Source organism: Accipiter gentilis, chromosome 9 (genome assembly GCF_929443795.1).
Source record: "Accipiter gentilis chromosome 9, bAccGen1.1, whole genome shotgun sequence".
Classification (NCBI taxonomy): Eukaryota; Metazoa; Chordata; class Aves; order Accipitriformes; family Accipitridae; genus Astur; species Astur gentilis.
This window is the reverse complement of record NC_064888.1, coordinates 36434694-36456878: the sequence shown is the minus strand read 5'-3', so window position 1 is coordinate 36456878 and position 22185 is coordinate 36434694. Positions and strand designations below refer to the sequence as shown.

The window sequence follows — 22185 nt, the reverse complement described above, 5'->3', positions numbered from 1 at the left end:
AAAGTGTTCCTTATGTCCTTGGTGGCCGCATTTTAAGTAAAGTCCATCCTTCTTCCACATGGTACCAGGAGCCACCCTGGAAGGAGTATGTGTTGCCGTGAGCATGCTCTGCACCAAACGTAGTGCACCTCCTGGGGCTGCCTGCTCCCGGCAATTCAAACTAGGAACCGAGGATGGGGTCTTTCCCAAAGGGAATCCAAACAAATGGTTTTGCCCTGCTAGGCTGGCTCTGCGGCTCAACAGGCATCTCGCAGCCACTGCCAGAGGTGCTGCTGGGGCTCCCGAAGGAGCCGGGACAAGCACAGCGCCGGGGCTGCCTCCATCTATTTCTCCTTGCAATGTTGAGTGTTGCCCTTTACCGGAGCCTCTGTTGCAATAACATCAATCCACTACCTATTTTTCTTACAAAGCGATGTTTGCAACTGTGTAGGTATAACACCAACAATTTAAAGATAGGAAAAAAAATTACTACCCTGAAGCATGTAAGGGGACCATCATTAACAGGACCAGAACTGAGACGGTCATTAGACAAAACATAGCGGTGCAAATAGTATGCTGTACTTTACCAAGCTGCCATTTTTTTGAACACATGGTCTCCATCATCCAGATCGGTAATGCTGGTTCAAGCATAGCAATTGCCATGTTTGCAAAGCAGATTGATCCTTAGAGGAAGAACAGGAGGAAAAAAAAAAAAGTAGTTATTATTTCTTTTGACTGTGAACAAAAAGCCATGCAAAGAATGGATGCTTTTACAAAAAACCATTGCGTTTTAGAGTCCTATTTGTCATGCAGCAAATGATTAATGTTAAATAGAATAGAATGTAAAAATCACTGAAGACTAACTTTCTCTATATTTCTATTCTCCTAGAAATTCTACAATAAAGGTTAAGCTATTTTCATAATGTGAAAGTCTGCAGCGAGCTTGATGACATTTAGAAAGTTCATGAGGTCCGACTGTTGTACAAATGATTAGCTAAAACTACAATCTTTTGGTCTTTACCTAGTCTCCTGGGGCAAAACCGGAGCCCTATTGCGTAAGAGGCACAGGTTCTGACCCTATGCCTCCACCATCTGAGAATGAGTACAGTAAGATGTGGAGGTCTCGATCCTAAAAATACCGTGAGACAACCACAGAGATGTCTATCCTCTACAAAAGGGAATTTTGCGTAGAGATCCTAGAGCGAGCAGTCAGTAAGTCCTTGCAGCGCAGCATGGGTCTGGCTGAGCTTGCCCACCCCTATGAATTTCAAATGCTTCCAAATCTCTTTTGAATTTCTGAACCTTTTGTCACCCAGACGCAAAGGCTAACAGGCAGTGGAAATGCTGATTCAGTCTTGCCCGCTGGCTCAGCTCTGCCCTATGCCACTGCCCGCAGATCCAGACTCCAGTGGGTTTGTGTCAAGTGCATCTATCCTCAGTAGCGCACTTCAGCTTTAGTGCAGGGATTATTAAACCCCATGGTATTTCTTTGGATTCAAGATGCCTTTCCCACTTACTGAAAAGAACCCGAGGCAGTCAGAGCCTAATGCAGGGCAATAGGACGCGTCCTCTCTGCTAATCCCTTGCAAAATGACTTTTAAGGGAGTTTGGAAGTCACTAGAAGTGACAGCCTCAAACTTGTGTTCCCACTTTTCTTCCTAATATTTATAAACTCTGAAATTTAGGAAAATATTCTAGGCTCTTACAGTCATCTACCATCCAAATTTTACTTTTTTTTTTTTTTTAAAAAAAAGAGCTTAATTTGTCTGAGGTCAGAGAAATTTTATTTCTCCTGGAACAAGTTCCTTATCATACACTTCAAAACAAAATGAGCACTGATGTCATTCTTTGCTCAAACCTGTCAGAATATATTAGACTGTGTATTCACAATTCCTAAACTGAACTTCCAGGCTAGCTGGCTCACTCCCTTCCCAGGGCAAGGGGAAACAGTTCAGCACTGCTCTACCCTGCGGACGAAAGGTTAGATCTAAAGCTAACCTTTCCACTCCGCTGCAAACTCCCACTAGTGTAGTGTCGGTAAGGAGCCTCAGTTAAACACCTCAGGGCTGCCCTCTTCCGAGCCAAAATCAGCCATGCTCGAACGGCTTCCTTGATGCTGGAAAAAATTTCAGGCCACAAAAAGTGCAGAGCCGTTCTAACAGAGATGACTTCAATAGCAAAGGTCTTATTCTACTCTTAAACTTCACAAAGAAACGAGAAACAGGTGTACAGGCACATGTGTGTTGCATCTATTTCTCATTAGGTCAGGGAGCATCACCACAGCTTACCAAATTAGTCAGGTACGTGGTGACAAAGGTGCTTCAGATCTTGAGGACGTGCCCCAAAAGAAAAGCGAGAACTTGAGCCGATATTCTGCAAACTCAGGGTAAAGTCCAATACTGTGCTACCTTAGCAAAGCTTCCCCAAAAGAAGATAAAATATTTTTTTCCTCTGTCTTGTATGGAGCTGACCACTCTTTAGAGGGCCATATCTCAAAGGCATAAATCCTACATTGTTTCTTCTTTAAAATTAGATTAAACATCCTATGCTGGCCAGAAGGCGTGAAATTGCAACCTTCCAGCTGGATCCCATCTCCGCAGCTGGGAACCCGCTCAGCTTTTGGCAGAGTGCCATAGACATCACTGGTATTTTTCTGTGAAAAACCAGCTACCCAGCAAAAAGCTGTCACACACCTTCTCAGGAGCCCACGTGCTCATGATGACATCCGTCTCAACTCTGGTTTTTAGATCTGATAATTTAAACTAACTTGTCCGTCAATGCAGCTTTGTCACCTAGTAAAGCCTAAAGTTTCTTTAATCGCTGTCAGTGAGGTCTGGCTGCAAGAATGACGTTTACTTCACTCACTTAGCTCTTACCAGCAGTGACAAAAAACATCAGTAACGTTTCTTTCGCCTGGGTCAGCGAGCACTGATGGCACTGACTTTGAAGCATCACCTCTGACACAGTCCACATAGAAGGCAGAACCTGTATTTGCTCACATTTCCTTTCTCTTGCAGAGGGTTTCATATGAGCTTGCCATGTCACCTGGTCCTGTCCCTCTGATGCCACATCTTTGTGAGCTTCCCACCGTGACTGGTGAGCGCACGTTCAACACGAACGGCCACAACGCGTCCTGCAAAAGCTACTGCTGGCACCAAAGGCAACAGGCAGCAGGACTGGCTGTAGGGACGGCGAAATATACAGCGAGTGAACGAGAGCACTGGCCTCCTGTCTGACAGTCACCGTTATTAACTCACAGGCAACGTGCGTTATCAAGGGAAAAAAGTCATACTCTCAGAAAGAAGAGAGAACCATGCTTGAGTTCAAGACACCTTGTGTTAAAGAGTAATATTGTGCTATAGATAAGCCAAATCGGTCAGAAAGTGCTTGTTCTTTGAGAGTACAAGCAATTATGACTCAAGCGTATGACGCACACTCAGGAGATTGAATCTGAGTTTATACCATGAAATTAGTGTACCTAAATCAAGAGTGCAAAGAACACTTAAGCTGCTAGTCCATTTGCAGCATGCCTAAAACGTCCCTGGTTTTTAGTTGTGGTTAACAAGTCAGCCCGCTAGAGATGCAGTCCATTTTTTAATGAGGTAGTTAACCACCTTAAAAGCCATTCAAAACCTCTAACCTTCCCCGAGCCATGCAAACCCAGTGGGACTTTTAACCTTCTCCTCATACAACCATTGTATCTGAACATCGTACGCAGCGTGGGACATTCACGTTCTCAGCATCCTCGTGAAGCAGAAGACATTATCCTGGCTTAGATATGGAGAAATGTGGCATGATTGCCTCAAGGTGTCAGAGCACGGAGCTAACTCTGCCGTCCCGACCAACTGCTTACCCAACCCTCCCCGTTAGTATCAGAATCGGAAGCTTCCATCTTAGAAAACAGAGCAAGGAAAATACCAGATTCCTTGGGGTAAGGGAGAGCAAATGAAACTTCCTGACCCTTTTCGCTGTAAAAAGAAACAACTTCCCAACTGAAGCAATTAACATTTAAACAGTGTATTCCTGGTGCTTCAAGAAATCTGCATTTGGACTGGTGTGCACTGGTAGGCCAGAAAAAAAGGCTGAATTTCTAGTTGGTATTTGGCATTCAGCTCTTAAAAAACCCTCAGATTTGGTCTGCAAGGGAAATTAAGCACAGGGAGAAGAGGCTGTGGTTAGAGAACATCAACATCATGCGTACTGTCGAAGTGTGGGCAGTCTCTGTCCTGGGAGGCAGAGACCCTGGGTGCTGTACCTAACCCTGCCAGTAACCCACGGGAGGGACTTTCTCGGATCCTTGGCACTGATGCTTGGTGGGAGCAGGACAGGTCACCCAGAGCAGTTGGCAAGAGCAGGAGGGATGGGAACAGAGAGGGTCTTTATGTTTCTGCTCCTCTGTACACCCTTCCTTTCCCTTCTCTGGTCATGCCCAGCTGCTCTGGATCAAAGATGGGAATGGGAAACAGGAGGCACTGGCAGGACCTGCAGGCACGTGCAGGGAAGCAAGAGGCAAAAAGAGCCAGGGCAGTAAAGGTAAGGTCTCTTTGACACACACTGTCCTGATTTCAGGCTACCCAGCCCCAAATCTTTTCACTCTTTTGCTGCCCTGAGAGTGTTCACGCAGCCCTGCTTTACAGAGCCCCAAAACATCAGCCGAAACAGCTTCAGAGAAGAGAACAGCTGCAGGAATTGAGTGCCATGTGAACGTGTTAGAAAACGGGAACAAAGTGCATCCCTGCTCTTAGTGGACATAGGATGTGGTCAAAATAGTGGGATCCACGGTCTTTGGTACCTTTTCTCTTCCTTGGCTAAGACTAGTTTGGCATGAGCAGCTAATAAGTACTCCTTGAAATCAGTCCCTGGTCATATTTTGTGGTTTAAACCAAGTTCTGTCACACATTAGACCATGGCAGGGTTTACGTTATTCTCCAGAAATCTACTTTATATGCTAGGTGAACCTCCGCTTGCAGCACCTGCTTTAAGCACTGTGAGACAAGGTACCGAGTTAGATGAATGATAGATCTGATCTCTTATGACAGGTACTGTCTTTGCTACTCTTTTCCTTCAAATGATTTCATTCTATGAAAAAGTCTTTTAATGCTCTAAGGATATCTCAAGTAAAAGTGTTTGCATAACTTCAGTCCCAGCTTGACCGAGTGTCTAGTCAAAGAGTTAGGGTCATGGTCATTCCCTAAGACCATCAAGAAACAGCAAACCCCAAATATGCCTGGAAGAATTGCTTTCTTGGACATACAGGTTAGGATTAAGAAACAAAACTGCAAAAATTATGATCTCTTTTCTGATATTTTATGAACATTAAAAATGGCCGGGCTTAATTACAGACTTCAGAATAAATATTCAACAAAATGCAACGCAAAAAGGCAAACTTCCCTTGAGACAGAAAGACTCATTAGACAAACGATACAGGTAATACCAAATGCCATTCACCATTCAACCTAGACCTTTTATGAAATATAATCCATGCTCTAGAGACCAAATTCACTCCCTTTTCAAACAGAAACAAAGTTCACTGCTATTCCCTACACCTGCCTGGGGGGTGCTGGCAATCCCTCCCTCCGAAAGCCTTGGCCCTGTTCACATGCCTCATAGAAAGTTTCATGGCCACATCTCATTGCCTTAATGAGCAACCACAAGTCATTAGTGTCCTCTCAGCTGGAAAGACACCTACATTTCAAACTTTCTACCTATTATGTTTCTACTGGTATATTCATCCTGTGTTACCAACAAGTTCTTTGAGCTTTATGTAAATGACACCAGCAAATGACAGTATTTTTAAATCAGCTCAGCCTGAAGCATTCCAGGATGCCAGGTATAACACCAACGGTTGGTTTAAAGGGAAAAGAGAAAAAAAAAAAAAAAAAAGACCTCGTACCTGCTGCAATAATGATATACGGGTCCTTCAAAAGTGTCAGTAACGGTGTCCCCTTCTGACTCTATGAAACAAAAGCTTGGGATTAGGAAAGGCAAAGTGTCATCCATTGCCTAGAGTGTTTTTCCTTAATACTTACTTCAGCTTGTGCTCTGGATGGCTGCAGAACAAATAATTGAACAGCTGCAAAAAGAAATCAATATTGTAACATTTCTTCAAGAAGGGGGTTAGATGGTAGTAATATGAAAGGGATGTGCTACATGGCGATATTGACTCTTCGTATTTACTGACCTCCATCTAACAGGGCTAGTGCTGCCAGCACCAGGAAAGGAGAGCTCTTCCCCACAAACTCATACATGATGCTCCCGAAAGGTGGGCCCACTGCCAGGGAGAAAGAAAGAAAGAAAGGACACAGTTGTGAAGCCGCATCTCTGACTGGGCAAACATCCTCTGCAAGCATTTGGGCATCCTGCTATTGGCACTCTGCCCAAAAAACTCAATTTTAAAAAAACAAAACAAAAAAACCCCAAAAACAACCTAACCACAAAGCTCATTGATCATGACAATAACCATATTTTTCACTCCCCAAAATACTCTTCTGTGTAAACAAACCCCAACCATCTCAGAGACTATTGCCTGACATACGTATCCGCATAAGAAATGTGCTTCTGTGGGAAAAACTATTCTTAACGTGCGATGTGAATCTAATCTGGAGACAGCACGATAACATTGCACTTGATGAGACTCTTCTGCTGCTTTCATAGATCCCAACCAAGTACTTGCTTTGGGGAAGGCTGGGGGGTGGTTTCTCTTGCCAGCAGAGCCTCCAACTCACTGACCTAAGACTCCCATAGCAAGGCCTCCTAGTGCAATTCCCATTGCGTTGCCTCTCTCTTCATCATCTGTATATACACTGGCAAGCATACCCATTCCTAAAATATAAAAAAAAGGAAAAAAAAAATTAAAAAGCACAACGCAAAATTAGGCAGCTATGTACTATAATTTATGGTCATCATTTGCCAGCCCTACTAAACATTATACAGACACAACAGCAGGTATCTCTCTCTCTATAAATACAAATATATATATATATATATTCCCTCCACATGGAATTCACCTTGAAGCAAAAAGGACGTTTGGCAAACATAAATGTTCTCTAAGACCATGTTCTATTATACAGTATTACTGAGGTAATTTAATGATGCCCTCATTTGTTAGATTCTTTGTCCCTGTCTTTTTCACAGAGCTTTTAGATGCCGCTTTTCAACTAGGTGAAACAAAGCTCTTGACAAGTATTCACTATCTGTTATTTGTAGTCGGGGCATTTGACACAAAGGTCTGGTGACCACTCCCAGCTGTAACTGTAGTCAGTGCTAGCCGGGTTATGGGCAGGAGGTATTATGCAGAGCTGATTACTTTGAAAATTAGTATTTCAAGTTCAGCATCCAAAATTAAAGGATTCTTTTGACCTTTATTTTCACATGCCTCACTTCTGCATTTGCTGATGAGCCTTCATTTCACAAAAGAAAACATGAAGCCCAATTTATTTGTGTTTTCTGTGAAGCACTCGGACACTGTAGAGGTAAATGCTGCAGAAGAGTCCTCATAGAAATTAATAATTCTGTTTTCAAATCAAGGTTTAAGTAGGACTCAGTAAATAGGGTCCACAGCTATACAGTGAGCCAAAAAAAAGAAAACAAAGAATATTGCACGATTGATCATTAAGTGAATACCCTCCATCGTGTGTACCAAAAAAGCAGAGATCCTGCGTGGATGAACATGCTTAGAAAATTGCGGATGACGTCAAATTGTTTGCATGAACAGTTGAAGAGCAAGTTAGAGAGCAATATCAGAATTCACAGTGCGTTTGTGAAACTTGGAGAAATGTTCTGGAAAAAAATAGGAGACAATACAAAGAAGATAACACAAAGTTTTACACTTCGGTAGGAATGACCACATGCACAACTGCGGGGGGGGTAAAAGACTGACTGGCAGCAATACTACGGAAAACTTCCTTTGCCTGTGAGATATGTGAAGTGTCTTTCACTGCTCTTGGCCCTTGCAAGGAGTTAGAGCTTCTTCCAAGTACTGGGTCTGGTTTTGGTGCAGGACAAGAAGAAAAGGTGGGGGGTGACTGGAGACTATCCAGAGAAGAGCAACGAGGGTGAGCAAAGGTATAGAAAAATATCTGCGAGGGGCAACTGCAAGACTTTCAGTTTAAAACGAGAGAGGACAAAAACAATGCCAGATGTAATAATAATCTTGCAACATGAAAGAGAGCCACGAAGATAAAGAAAAGAAGCTATTCTTCATGTTCTCTCAAGTATGGGAAGCAGAAATGGGTTTACATGACAGCAAGGAGGCTTTAGACGAGAGGCTTCTGAGAACACGCCTGTCAAGGATGCATGAGGAATGACAGACACAAAGCTGATCCTGCCTTCGGGAAGGGGGTGGACTAGACGGTCTCTTGGTCTTTTCTGCTCTATTTTGTAGGATGCCTGTGAAAAAGAGTCACATACTCATCTAAGAGCTGTATCTCAAGGCGCTCCTCATCCCAGCCCCTGCCTGCTCCCTTAGCCATATCCCTGCCCTTTCCACTCTTCATCCAGGCTTAATTCTCCCTGCTCAACCAGTGCTTGGTTGCACAGCTTCAAGCCCATCTTAAGCATAAGATGCTTCTTGCTCCCAGTTCAAACGCTCAGTCTGGGGCATTGCGTCTCCCCAGCTGTCCCCAGCACTGCTGCCCAGATGTGGGCTGGACCAAAATCCCTGCAAAAGGAACTGAGGAGGAATCCAGCTGCCAAATTCTTGTTAAGTTTCTATGGAGTGTATGTGAACCCTGCTCATAGACCAGTCCAACTTGGAAGGGGGAATTTTCCCGAGGAAGCCAAAAGACACATTCTTGACAAAACACTGTATTCACCTCCCTTCCCAAGCCAAATTTATCTTGCTGCTGCCATCACGGGAAATTTTTCCAACAAACGACTGCGAAATGTTCTAACATGAACAAAACATATTTTCTCCTATCTCAGTCTCAGAAATGGTTGAATAATTTGGGCTGAAAACCCATACTCCATTTCACCTACTCATTTTAAAATTATAACCTTGTATTGGAAATCTGGTACAGGTAAACCGAGTCCAAACTTGCAGATGGCATGGTAAGTCCTTGAAAACAACATTTTATAACAGAAATTTCAGTAACAGACAGAACTGCTATCCCTACTATAATAAGTACCAACATAAGTTCCCAATGACCTTTAAAATGGCTAAAAATGAATTTAAAATGTTGAGAGGACAGATGCAGAAATCCCAGGGAGAGTGCAGTTCATTTAGTACTCTACCTTACCGCAACCCAAATACCAAGGAAGTCTGAGAAGACATTTGCTTTTGAGCTACTTTATATGAAAGGGACAGAAAAAAAACATTAAATGATTTAATTAAATATTTTTGGATTAATTACCAAAACCACAGACAAAATACAATTCAGAAAATGACTAAAAATGACAGAATCAGTGATCTGCATTTTACTCTATCATCTCTTTCCTTACCTGCCACCGATGAACAAGAGGAACCCACTCCTTGAAGTGACCTGGCAATAAACAGTAATGTATAGCTTCCAGAGAAGGCAAACACTACAGAAAAAACAGAGATAAATTTTTAAAATTAGGTTAACTCTAACTAGGTTAAAAAGTTAGATTTCCTGAAACTACCACAAAAACTTCATACAATTTAGTCAAGCGTTTACAGCAACTTGTGCCACTTTCGATGCTAACTGCATTATTTGCTCTTATTGCATTTAGATGTGTCAGTGTTGAATTGCTCTCAGGTGTCTAAGCCTCCTGGTAACACAGAATGTAAGCACACAAGCAGTATTAACTAATTACTTAGGATTTGATTACAGCCTGCTCTGATTCAGCTGCACACAGAAGGAGTAATAAGACCTTTCTTTCCAGCCTTGCCTCCCCCACTGCTTCAGTTAGGGCTGCCCGCTTCAGAAGGGCCAGGCATTCAGGGAAAGCAGGATTTAATGTACATGCACCCGCGTGCATGCATGCACCGATGTTTCCTCCAACAAGTTAATGGGTGGAGAGAGTTTTTACCCTGCCGTTGCCAGCTCTGCGATAGGTGCTGTGCAGCACGGCTGGCTGAAGGTGCAGGGAAGCCAGCTCCACTCATTCAAGGGCTGTGGCAAATTCCTGATCCTCCCAACAGCAGACCACTAAAGAAATTTCACCCGAGGAGGCGCCTCTCTCTCTCACTCCGAGAGATTTTACGCCAGGCTCCGCTCTGCCTTTTGGGACAGAGCCCCCGCATGCTGCACTCATCAGTCCAGCTTAAAGTCCCCAGCCACACCACCGGAAAGTAGGAGCATCCCAGAAACCCAAGCGCATCTCTGCTTGTAGAGCCTGAGTCGTGGTCAGTGGCGTTATATCTACGGTGAGTTTTAAAAAACTTTTTTCAGCTCCTATCTGTTGGCCACCTGAGGAATTTTGCCAGATGGGTTGTAGCCGGGGGAAGCTGTTACAGACCAGCTAAACGCGAGATCCACGTACGCTTCTCCCACCCGCCCTGTGGCATTGTGCCTCTTGGGCTTTTCACTGGGTCTTACAATAATCCCTACCTGCGCAGACAGAGAAACAAAATAAAGAAAAATAAAGGAAGAAAGTATGCCAGCAAATCAACAGTACTCCCCTCTGTCATGAATTAGGCTTACTATGCTTAGCTCCATCCCGACTGAAATTTGTCTAACGTGTTCCTAAAATCCAGAGTTGTCAGAGACTCTAAGACCAGGTAGTTTTCTCCGGCACTTCAGCCCCCTTGCTGTTAGAAATATTTTCCTAATATTTAACCTAAATTTCCTTTGACACAGTTTTAAGCTCGTTATTCCTTCTCTTTTGTACAGTGGACATGGAAAACTGCTTGTTCCCTTCCTTTTTGTCAGAGGCTCTGGTATGTTTTACATCTGCCTTCTGAAGCAAACCTGGTTCTTTCATTGTTCTTCACAGGCTTCTAGTGATCCTTGATGTTCTCCTCTGTACTCTTTCCATCTGGGCCGCTACTTTAAATGCCATGCCAAACCTGAACATAAAACACCAGCTGAGGCTGTATCGATGTCATTTAGAGCAAATGATCTCGGCTGACTTGCAGGCTGTGCTCCTGTTTGCACATCCCACAGCGATGTTTAGCAACGTTGTGACGCTGTTGACTCATATCCTACCCGTGAGCCACTGCAGCCTCACAATCTTTCTGATAAGCCCCTACGATAGCTAGTTGTTAAGGGCCCTGCAAAATAGCCCTCTCATGGCTGATGGCTCTCCCGTGCCTATCGGTTTAAAACTGTCTGAGCACCACTTCAGATTACAAGAACCTGAGAGAAAGGTTCAGCTAAGGAAAAGACCAGCCGACGTAGGATGGAAGGTGGTGAATTCCTTAGAGCATGTTCGTAAGAGCATACTTGTCAAATCTCATCAGCATCACCATCCACATGGAGCAGCCGCCCTTAAATTTTCCTTAGAAATCAGTCCCTCTACATCAACAAGAAGAATCCCTAGTGATAATTATTATAGATCATTTATTTAAAAGTTGCATCTGGGCCAGACCAAATAAGATGTGGACACTTACTGATTGTTGACACAAACATGATGCAGAAGCCAGCAAACAGTGGAATCTGGTAGCCTATTCTGGAAAACAAAATGAACATTCACGTTTCTGGGATTGTCTCACTGACATTTTGAGTTAGACTTAACTCACATGAGTGCACACACCGCAAAAACCCAACCTGTAGTTCCTTGGTAGGCTTTGAACTATTTATTGTGGACGACATGATCAAATTTGTCCATGTTACAAACGCCGTTTCATCTGGCACAGCAGACTTTGTATCTGAAATCCCTGGAAGAAAGCCTTCTCTCATTAGAATCTGATTGCCCTGTTCTCGTTCCACCATAATTGTTCTCAATAAAGCCCCTCTGGGCCTCCATGGGGTTGCCAAGGATATGAGAAGGGAAGATTCGTCTGAGCATGCTGAACTTAGAAATATCCCAGTGGTGTTTCAATGCTCATCTGTTTTCATCCTCATGAGACAATGACTATAATGAGACACAGTCAAACCAATGGCTTTTTTACTGGAAAAATTTGTCATCAGCTTTGTTGAGAGTTCTGCCTCAGCCAGGAGCACTGGAAGAGTCCTAAAGAGCCTGAGAATAAGATTTTTGCTTTCCATGGGTTTAGGAGTAAAAATAGAGCTGATCAAAGCTTTCATCAGCCCACTTCTTCATTAGGACTCTAAACAGCCTGTAGAAATGCCTGGTTGCTATAAGTATTTTCAAGTTTCCAGGAAATAAAGCATTTTTGTCTGGAAAGCAAATACAATTTTTGAGCAGCTAAAACTGAAACTTTAACAAAAAATTCAAAATACACTATTTTTCACACCATTAAAAATCTACCCTAGAATCAAAACCACTACCCGGGTAACTCTGAAGACAGTCTGTATGTTCTACTCAGCACACTTTACTCATGGCTTCTTTTTTGTAGGATTGGGCATCTCAAATGTATTTGCAGAGACATTATTTCATGGCCAAATTCTTCAACAATGGGTGATGCTTTTCCAAGGAGTACTGACTGACTTCAACTTCCAATGATTTGACAGTATTGGGCATTTATTGGCTGAAGCAGGTCAATCAAATAAGGGAGGAGTCTATAATGGCCCTTTTAATTTTTAATAATAGCAGTCACGACATAGGTAAACCAAAATAAGTATTCTGTGCTTTGTTTTTTTTTTGTTAATATAATTTTTACACAGTTAAGGACCTTGGATAATGGAAAACTGGCTGAAGTGCAGGGCTCGACATTCATTGTATGTCTCATTGTAACATTTGGGTGAGTTTTGTGAATGAAAGAAATCTAGCGTGCACATTTCTACATGCCACAGAAATCTCTAATGAAGAACAGTTTTGCCTTAAATACCATCACTACATTACAATATGTCAAAAAGGTAGTATGCAGATTCTGCTAGTTGAAATTTGTAGGGGGGTGTTACAAAGATCCAGCAGAGACTAGTTACTCCTGTGGTACTTAACTGGACTGGTATCTCCAAAGCAATTTAAATCCCTGGCACTATCACAGACTTCCTCTGTAGCCTTATAATCCTTTTAATCTCTGAGCACCTTGATACCTGGCCTGTCAGAGAATATTACCACCTTTTTTGGTCTGCTTTATTTTGTGGATGATTTTTCTAAGCCTGTCTCTTCTCTTGCTCATGTTTGTAGTACAATGGGGTGCTAATCTCCACTAAAGTTTCTACGTACACGAGGAAATAAAAACCTGTTACCAAGTTCATGCCTGCCTCAGAGCTGAAGTGGGCACTTCCCTTCCCAGTGGGCTCAAGTAGAACAGGCCACAGAGAATTTGACCTTAATTGCTTTGATTTTGAATTTTTCAATTAAAGAAAGCACTGATAGAAGTACAGATTAAAAAAAAACAACAACGAAACAAAACCAAAACCCTGCAGGTATGGCTGCTGCTGTTGGTGAGCGACAGCATCTTTCTCTGTGGTATGAAAGTGAAAGTTGAATGTCCTTATGCCTTCCTCCATTGCAAAGTAAAGTAGAGTTGTGTCAGTCAAGGCTATCCCAGAGGTATCTACGATGGACACTGCGGGGGAGAAATCTGATTTCAGTGCAGAAACCAAGCAAGTCTTAGACTTGACAAAGGGGCCATGAGACAGCAATTTGCTTCTGCTACAAGTACACTGAATTAAAACTCAGTGATTTGCATGAAGACAAATGCCCTCCAGATTGGCTCCCACATTCACGTTTCGATCACTAGATCAGAGACACAAGCTGTGAGACCTTCCATAAACATTAATGAGTTAAACAAAGAGATGGGCTATCATACTAGTTCTGAATGATACTCTATCAAGCTAAAGCAGATTTCAGTTCTGCCAGTAGGCTTGGAAAGTTTCTGGTGGTTGAAGGCTGTAAGAAAACAAGTATTTTGGAAGTCACTTTTAATGCTCAGAGAAATACTGTTCAAGCATTGTTCTTAATTTTTGCAGTCACAGATATTATTCTTCCTTTATCTTGGACAAACAGGGTCACAGCAAGGTGTGAAGAGATACATAGCAGAGGATGATGAGGGCGGAACTGGAGCAGAACGCAGTCCTGCTCTCGCTACCCAGCAGACCATGATGCTTTATCACACATACCGAGGTCTAACACATGCCTTTTCCTCGACATAGAAATTAATCATTTCAGAACTAGACTCTGTGTGGGCACAGCAAGTCATTTCAGCCAAAGTCTGCATTGCCAGTGATCCATCATACAAGATGATGCAAAGGTATATAGGTCAGCACAGGACATGCATTTGTGCTGAATTAAACAAGTCATTATAATCCCCTGAAAAGCTAAAAATTGCCTGGAGCTTCACCCACAATTTGGAGATGCACGGTTCTGGTGTGCTGCCCCTGCAGGAGGCTGCTGAACCTCTAGAAGTTGTGGTTGCTCTTGGCCAGGGGACGGTCTTACCCACATCCAGCTGACATTTAGTTAGATATGCAGATTGTCCTTTCCTGCATAATCTTAGCAAACCCTGCCTTCTCCTGAAATAGCAGCGCTAATTAGTTGGCAGTTGTGCTACCACAAATGTGTAATCTGCAGCTGCATTCCCTGATCTGTCCAACAGATTTTAGAGAGCACAGCCTGGGAGGTTTTGGTGAACAATTACATTACATAACATAAATAATCACAAAAAGGAGAGGCACCACCTGTAACAGCCAACTATTCAGTGATTCTGTCCCCTGGTCCTGGGCCATTCATGTTCTTGCCACGTGAAACCTGTGAACGTGCAGTTTCTACTTCTCAGCCATGACATGGCATGCTCCATCACAGTTATCTCTACATTTTGTTCCTCTGCATGTGTGCAACACAAAAGAATATTACAGCCTGTCTTTTCTTTTTTCTCATTACCACACTCAAGCATGTGATTTTCTTGGGCACTCCTTGCAAAACCCTCCAAGAGAATCTGAAGCAAGGGTCCAGCATGTTTCACCAAGGCTACCTGCACTAAAAGTGCTTCCTACAAGCATTTCTGACCTCTGAAAATGCCAAAGTCATTAGCTGAAGGAGGGAGAGGAAAGGCTGCCACTGATGGAGAACACCGAAATTACTCCGTTTCAGTCCCCCGTTGGCCCCAGACCACGGGACTGTTTGGAAGTGCATTATACCCATTAACGAGGTTACCCTACAATAAGGCAACCGAGTGATGGGTCCTGTGCAGCAATAAAATAAAGGTTACACTAACCAGGTTAGCAGCTGTGGGTGATTAGAGTCTAATTATCCATCCATTACAGTGCTGCAAATCCGGCGGCTTCAACCTTGGTGTTACACAGCTACACCGGTACCGCTGTGAGCACCCCTTGTTAAGTCTGTCCTGGTTGCCAGTCTGGCTACCTTCTTCCCTTCCAGTGAAGACTGGGGAGGACGTATGGCAAGAAGAATATTTTCCTCGAGGTTATGGACCAATGAACCGCTGAATGTGTGTGAAGGTAAGGAAGAACTCGCAGGCTCAGCAGGGATGGGGAGTGTGGTCCATGCACTCTCCACCTCCATGCTGTAGCAGAGGGCGGGCAGAGGGGCTTTGTCCAACCTGCAGAACTCGTCATTTCAATCACCTGCCAAAACCTGAAAGGAAAGCTTCCGTAGGAACTGAACTGTAGCTAAGTAGTGACAAATGCTATTTATTTCTCCGCCTTGTTCTTTGCGTATGTCTTGGTCATGAATATGTCTTGGTCATGAATATGTCATGGTCTTAGCCACTCTCTCTCTCATGCAAAGAAGTTTAAAAATGAGGTCAGGCTGGTGTAAAAATGATGATGAAAATAACTATTCATTTGTCACTGATTTTTGAGGCCAATATGGATAAGCACAAGGTTAAAACTATGTATTTTTTCAGACTGATAACTAAAGGGAGAGAGAGACATGGCGCGGGGACATTCATTGGCTCTAGTGGATTGTGGGGCTAACACCGCCTCACTCAGAGAGCTTGGCAGGAGTCTGAAAAAAATAATCCGGTAGTTATAGAGGGCACAGCAGCCTTCTGCCCACTCTCTTCACTGGAAAGGATTAGGCAGAGCCTTCGATCTCCCCTTGCCAGGGCATCCTCCTCACAAAGTGCCCTGTGCCAAGTGCTGCGCTATTTGTATAGTTTCTTACCAATTTCACTGCAGGGGAAAACATAACGGGCATCTGAGCCACAAAAATCTTACCGGCTCTGCCCTGAAACCGTGCCACGGTGGGAAGTGTGGTGTTGACATCCTATGGCAAAGCCATCACCTAGCGCTCCCTTTGCTGGGACTTTGCGAGACCAAGGGTAAATTGTGTTGTTTCATGAATTGCAAACCAGTTCACTAAGCCAGGTGTGTGTTTTGTCTAGTACTCCACAGAAAGAGCTGGCCTTTAAATAAGAAATAGTTTTAGCAGAATTTACTGCTTGAATGAAACCAATTTTGAAATCTATTTTTTAAAATCTATACCTCCAGTAGTTATAGAAAAAGGGAAAAACAGCCTACAAAACTTCCAGAAAACCTAAAATAAAGTAATTATTGGCACAGACTTGTATGAATAGAACATCCTGTTGCATCCTGTACAAACTCAAGCACTCAAAGCCAATGCCTGCTGAAAGCCAGTAACTCCATACTCAGTTAAAAAAATCTAAAACACTCTTGAACGACTATATTTAGTCGAAAAATAAAAACCATAAACACAGTATGTTACCTATTTGAAAAAGAAACTTACCGGGCATCTTAACAAACTGCGCACACTAATCTTGAACCAAGCAGCCAATTCTCCTTAAGCTGTGATATTTTCCTGAAATTTTGCAAAAGTAACGACGGCAATAACAATTATCACTGAACAGCTTATCAGTGGTAGGGAAGAGTCTCTGTAATGATAACTCAGATATTTTCTGTTTCATTTATAATAATCACAATTTTCACACTGCTTTTTAACTGCTCATATACATCGTTATTAGGAAATGTCAACTTTGCGGGGCAGGTTGCCAATTACTTCTACAGTTAATTGACAAATGTGTTAACTGGTATTCCCACTAAGCATTTCTCAAAAGAAAGGCAGACACTGGTACCAAGATACAAATAACACACGAAGGAAAACCAGTTATCCTTAAATCTAATTTAGGGCCACTTTGCCACTAAGGCATTCATTTCTGCTGTATGAGAGACGAGTTTGTCGCACAGGACACTGGGATGATGTGCTCCTTGATTTTTCTTCTCGTACTTGTTGAGCTCCTGAGCTTGCAAACCTCTCCCTGTGACTGCAGTCACACGCTCAGCCCCGTGCAAAAACCTGTAGGATGTTTCCAGGAGGAAATCTCAGCTCCCAGCGCTAATATTCACACCGGTGTGGTGCCAGCCCTGCTCCTAACAGCAAAGGGAGACGCTACAAGAACAGCTCCTGCCCCACGGCCAAACGTAAGGATGTATCACGCGTGTCCCGGCAGCCGGCTCCGGGGGAGAGGTGTTACCCCGTGCCTCGGCACAGGCAGCACCAGGCTCCGGACCCGAGATGCGGAGGCAGACAGGGAGGCATCGGCAGGGACACACACCCTCTGACTTAGGCCGCTGTCTACGGAAGAAAGAGCGGAGATCCTAGCTATTGAAAAAGGCGTCGACAACGTGGAGCGGCGTTGTTATTGCCCTTCTCCTGGTTTGGCTGGTTGCGGAAATGATGATGCTGACAGAGGAAAGTAAATGTCAACAGGGCAATAATTTAGACATTTAGGGAAATCTGGAATACCTAAAGAACTATTACGAAAATATTGTTTGACGTTGTGTTACTTTGCCTGTGGATGAGCTATCATATCCTCACAAAACAATAAAGAAAATCCAGGTAACAAAAAAACCTGTTTTCCCTCTCAACTTGCAGCAATATTTGTGAAAGAGTAATTTTACAGCGGCGTACTTGTATCTTTGTAGGTGGTATGCAGTAGGAGATAAGGTGAAATGAGAGAGAAATGGAACTGTCTACCTCATTTAAAGCTTTTGTGTTTAGATCAGTTCTGCAGATTGAATACAGGTTTTGAATTCATAACACTGTGAGTCAAACCACTGCTTAGCCCTCAGTTGGATACTCTTCTATCAGATTGAAATTAAATAGTGTATATATATATATATAAAGCTGTAAAACCTAAGAAAGGTGGTTTTGGCTTCAAAACCTGAAATATCTAGCATTAAAGTGTGTTGGTTGTTTTGGATATTGTCATGTATGATAGGCATTGACTGCTTAAACAAAAGTGTTTTACAAGGACAAATTTCTGCCACACATTATTTTCTGAAAGGAAAAATTCTTCTTTATAAAAACAGCTTAAATAAGAAATATGAAAATTAGTGACCTGACTAAATACAATTTGGAGTTCATTTCCTGCAGAGATTCTGTTTTGGAGGACTGCAGCTGCTTCTCTGGGGAACAGTTACACACAAACCTACCAATAAAATCAAATTAATTATTAACATCAAAAATTTAAATTATATTACAAACACTTTTTAATCTCCGTGTAAACATCACTAGTGCTTGGATTGGGGGGGTTGTAAGTCACGATACCGGTGCTTATACCCTTGACCCTGGCTCAAATAGATTTCCTATGAAGTACCATTTAAACATACTTTGTTCAAGACATCATACATGCGCAAGAATTTAGAGAGAACAGTTTGAAGGCTGGGCTAGATCATATACTGGTGGAAATCTGTGATCCACTGAACTTGATGATCAACATGGCATCAGCAAAGTTTGACACTTGTTCATGTTTCACTGATGTCCACATGAATTTCCCACTGATTCCTACCTCAGATGACTCCAAATCATTGAATACCAAATCACACCAAGAGCTGCGCATCTCTGTGAGAGCAAGGGAGGGATATGAACGCTGCCTACAGTTTCAATATTAGGTTTGCCTAACGTAGGTGTAGCAGATATATCATCAGTTCACAGTGCTTTGTAAATACTACATTGGAGTGTCTTTTGGCCCCATATAACTGCACTGAAGACGTTTCAACACCATTTCAGCAAAAGTCTCTATAAAAAACGGAGGCCTCGGGAGCTGGAGGAAAAGTGTACGATACTGAACGTATCAGATGGCTCACGTGCAGCTTAGCGATTTATTTTGAAAATGATATAGGTGTTTAGAAGTGTTCACCAAACGTATTTCACTAAAATATTCCTCCAGACAAAGTGAGAAGGCCAGTAAGCCAGGGCCACAATAGAATTCAAGATATTTTGTTTGAAACACTAGTCCGGACTAAAACATCAATATAAAATCCTAAGGGAGTAACGTAGCAGAAGTAACATACCTGTTTGTCAGCGGCCCTATGAAGGGGTTAGTGATTAGCTGCACTGTTGCTTTTGAGGCAAACAAGAGACCGACTTGAACGTTTTCATTCAGCAGGTCCTTATCTTCCTTAGGGCAGTCAGACGGGGAAGGAGTCACATTTACTATCATTTGTTCTGTCTGAGTATGATGCAACTCTCTGGGTCGGGTCTTATCAGATTCATTTCCAGTAACCATCGTTGAGTTGTCATAGTAGGAGAAGATGCTCTGAAAATTGTCCATCGGTGTTGAGACTACGTTAGGCTTAGTAGTCTGGATTTCTGTGGCATTTTTCTCATGTTTGATGCTGTAAAGGTAACTGGGAATTATTGGCACTGGAAAAACAAATAGAATATATTGGCATCTTACTATCAGGTTATTTGTAAATGGAATCACCAAATTTTCTTGTCTGCTTTGCCACTGATTAGGAAATACAAGGCTTTCCTACAGAGCACATTAGTAAGGATTTTGAACGGCGGAAACACAGACCTGAAATAGGAGTTTGCTCATGGGAAAAACACACCAGTAACTCAGAAGTGCAGTTTAAAACAGAAAGTTCTTTTATGTTAGTCTTTATTTTTTGCCAGTTTTCTTAAATATAAGGATTTCTATACAGACATCATTCAGAAAGCAAAATGTACAAAGTATCAAAACCCACGTCTGAAGAGTCTCTTTGTTGCACATGACTGCGCAAATCCATTTATTAGATCGTGAAAACATGAAAGACGAGAAAGGCATTGAAACTATTATTAAACCAAAACATAAAAAATGTAATAAAACACACTTCCAAAATAAACCACAAAAATATTGATAAGTAACAGCATCACTCCTGTATTAAGTATTCAGAACTAATGTGTGGATGTTTGCATATCTCATTATTTTTTAAAAACTTACACTGGAAAGATCATCCAGAAGGGACCTTCTTTGTATGCTTTAGGATCTTTGCTGCAATTGAATTGCATTAATATGCATCTCAGAAATTAGCATTTCAGCATGTGTAAAAACAGACGTCAGGTTCATTCAATTTAACACTAGTGACAGAATCACCCCTCTTTGCCTTGCATCTCACCCTCAGAAAGCCCACTCTTTTAGTAAGTCTGCAGGGTATAATAATTTCTCGAGCTTCTAGCATACATCGTACCGAATAGGCAATTAAATGTTAATAACTTTATAAGAAGGTATATTCATGTAATAAAAAAAATGCAAAATCGACTTGCCAAAAATATATATCTGTTTAGCTAAGGACCATACTGCGGCATCAGCTTTTAAGCTGAAGTTCCCCAAGAAATTCAGGAGTCTGATTCAGAAGCTGACGCTGCAGCATCATCCAAGAGCTGGCTCTGCACAGCCCGATTCACTTCTGAGAGAAGCATGTGCGTTCGTGTGTGCGTGTGTTAGCGCAGCCATGAAGCCCTAGTTTCTCCGAACCTTTTTCTTTTAATTCATATAAACATTGGAATATGAGGACTTCTAAAACTACCAGTGAAAAAAGTTCAAGCGTTTTATTTGAGTAGATTCCTAAATCTTGACACTGTGCCACTGGAGCCAGTAGAAGTTGCATCTTCGACTTTGATCAAAACTTGGATTACTTTATTAAAGCAGCTCACAGAAGTGCTTTTCTTAAAACCCAGTTAGATAGTTTTCTTATTAACCTATCATTTTAAGACCAATGCAGGGGAAAGAGAAACTATCGCCAGGAAACAGGCATCTCCAATGCTATCTAGCCTGTTGTTTCAGTTGCATGACCACAAGAGAAAAAACGATGATGAGCTAAAAATACTGTTATCTGTCGTTCTGTGAAGTGTTAGTGGCGCTTAGTAGAAAAAAAGAATTACGAAGACCTTTTTATACCGTTCCTCGTCCTGCAATTAGCGTGGAAATAAAGCCAGCCTTTGCTGTGCATGGCAGCGTGTTTGCAATACCTAGAATAGCAGTCGTGTTTAAAAAAAAAAAAATAAAATCAGTGCTTGGAAATGTTTGGGTTGAGAGCATTAATCACGCATTCGGGGAGTACATCTGTCACTGGAGAGCATTCCTGGCGTAAATCGGGAAAAAATAAAAATTAAAAAAACCCCAGAAAGCAACCCCAAACCCGCTTCTACCTACCGACTACCGTCAGCAGCATGTTGTCCAGGAGCAAGGCGATGAACACGATGAGCAGGATCAGTCTCCGGGACTGCCGGCTCTCCCGCAGCCACCGGAGGAGGCTGAACTCGCCCCAAGCCATCGTCCCCGGCCCCTCGCCGCCGGCTCTGCCTGCAGACACACGAAAGCCCCTTAGGGACCTCCGACGGCTGCAGGACCCCCCCTCCCCCGGAGCCCCTCTCCCCCCCCCACCACCTTTGGCCGCCGGCAGCCCGGCCCGGCTCCCAGCTCCCGGCGGTGGTCCCCGCTCCGGCCGCCCGCTGCCAGCCGGCTGGGCAGGAGAGGGAGGAGGAGGAGGAGGAAGAGGAGGAGGAGGAGGAGGAGGAGGAGGAGGAGGAGGGCCGAAACACAGAAGAGGGGTGGGGGGGAGCAAAAGTCACCGCTGCGCGTCCGCTTAAACCCGCGAGCAGCGTGCCCCCTTGGCGAGCTAAATCGAAAGAGGGTCACTGATTGATTCTTCTCCCGAAACCAGGAATTTGCCCCGTTTGGGCATTTCGCCTGTCCGCTCCGCGCGGATTTCCAAGAGGTGTACCCAGCCTGGGGTATTTGGTCGGCATCATTGGGAATTTCTTTTTTTAATCTATGTTAGGAAAGGGATTAACTGCGTTGAACTGATCAAGAAACACGTTTTAACAAAGACTTGCGGGTTTTTAATACGTTGTCTTTCATATCACGTATTACACTGCGTTCTTTTAGTCGCCCGGTGCTGAACTTCGTGAGCCGCTCTTTGCTTCGCTGTCTTCGCGGAGCTCCGCTTTTGGCAAAGCCCGCTGAACGTGAGGGAAGTCTCTTAATGA

General features: G+C 43.1%; 1 protein-coding gene across 5 annotated transcripts in view; it reads right to left on the bottom strand.

Annotated features, from left to right (window-relative positions):
- Nucleotides 1–21666, bottom strand: part of SLC18A2 (solute carrier family 18 member A2) — a 31638-nt gene extending 9972 nt beyond the window's left edge. Inside the window, exons 1-10 of one of the 5 annotated variants that reach the window (XM_049810251.1) lie at nt 21584–21666; nt 21350–21499; nt 19227–19578; nt 11492–11550; nt 9418–9501; nt 6709–6801; nt 6161–6250; nt 6009–6052; nt 5873–5933; nt 567–662 (exon numbers count right to left, since the gene is read on the bottom strand). In XM_049810251.1, the coding sequence (XP_049666208.1) occupies nt 567–662; nt 5873–5933; nt 6009–6052; nt 6161–6250; nt 6709–6801; nt 9418–9501; nt 11492–11550; nt 19227–19578; nt 21350–21470 (1000 nt within the window). In that variant the 5' untranslated portion in view covers nt 21471–21499; nt 21584–21666. The other 4 variants (XR_007507271.1, XM_049810252.1, XM_049810253.1 and 1 more) reach the window with 4 other exon arrangements.
- Nucleotides 21667–22185: the final 519 nt, after the last annotated feature.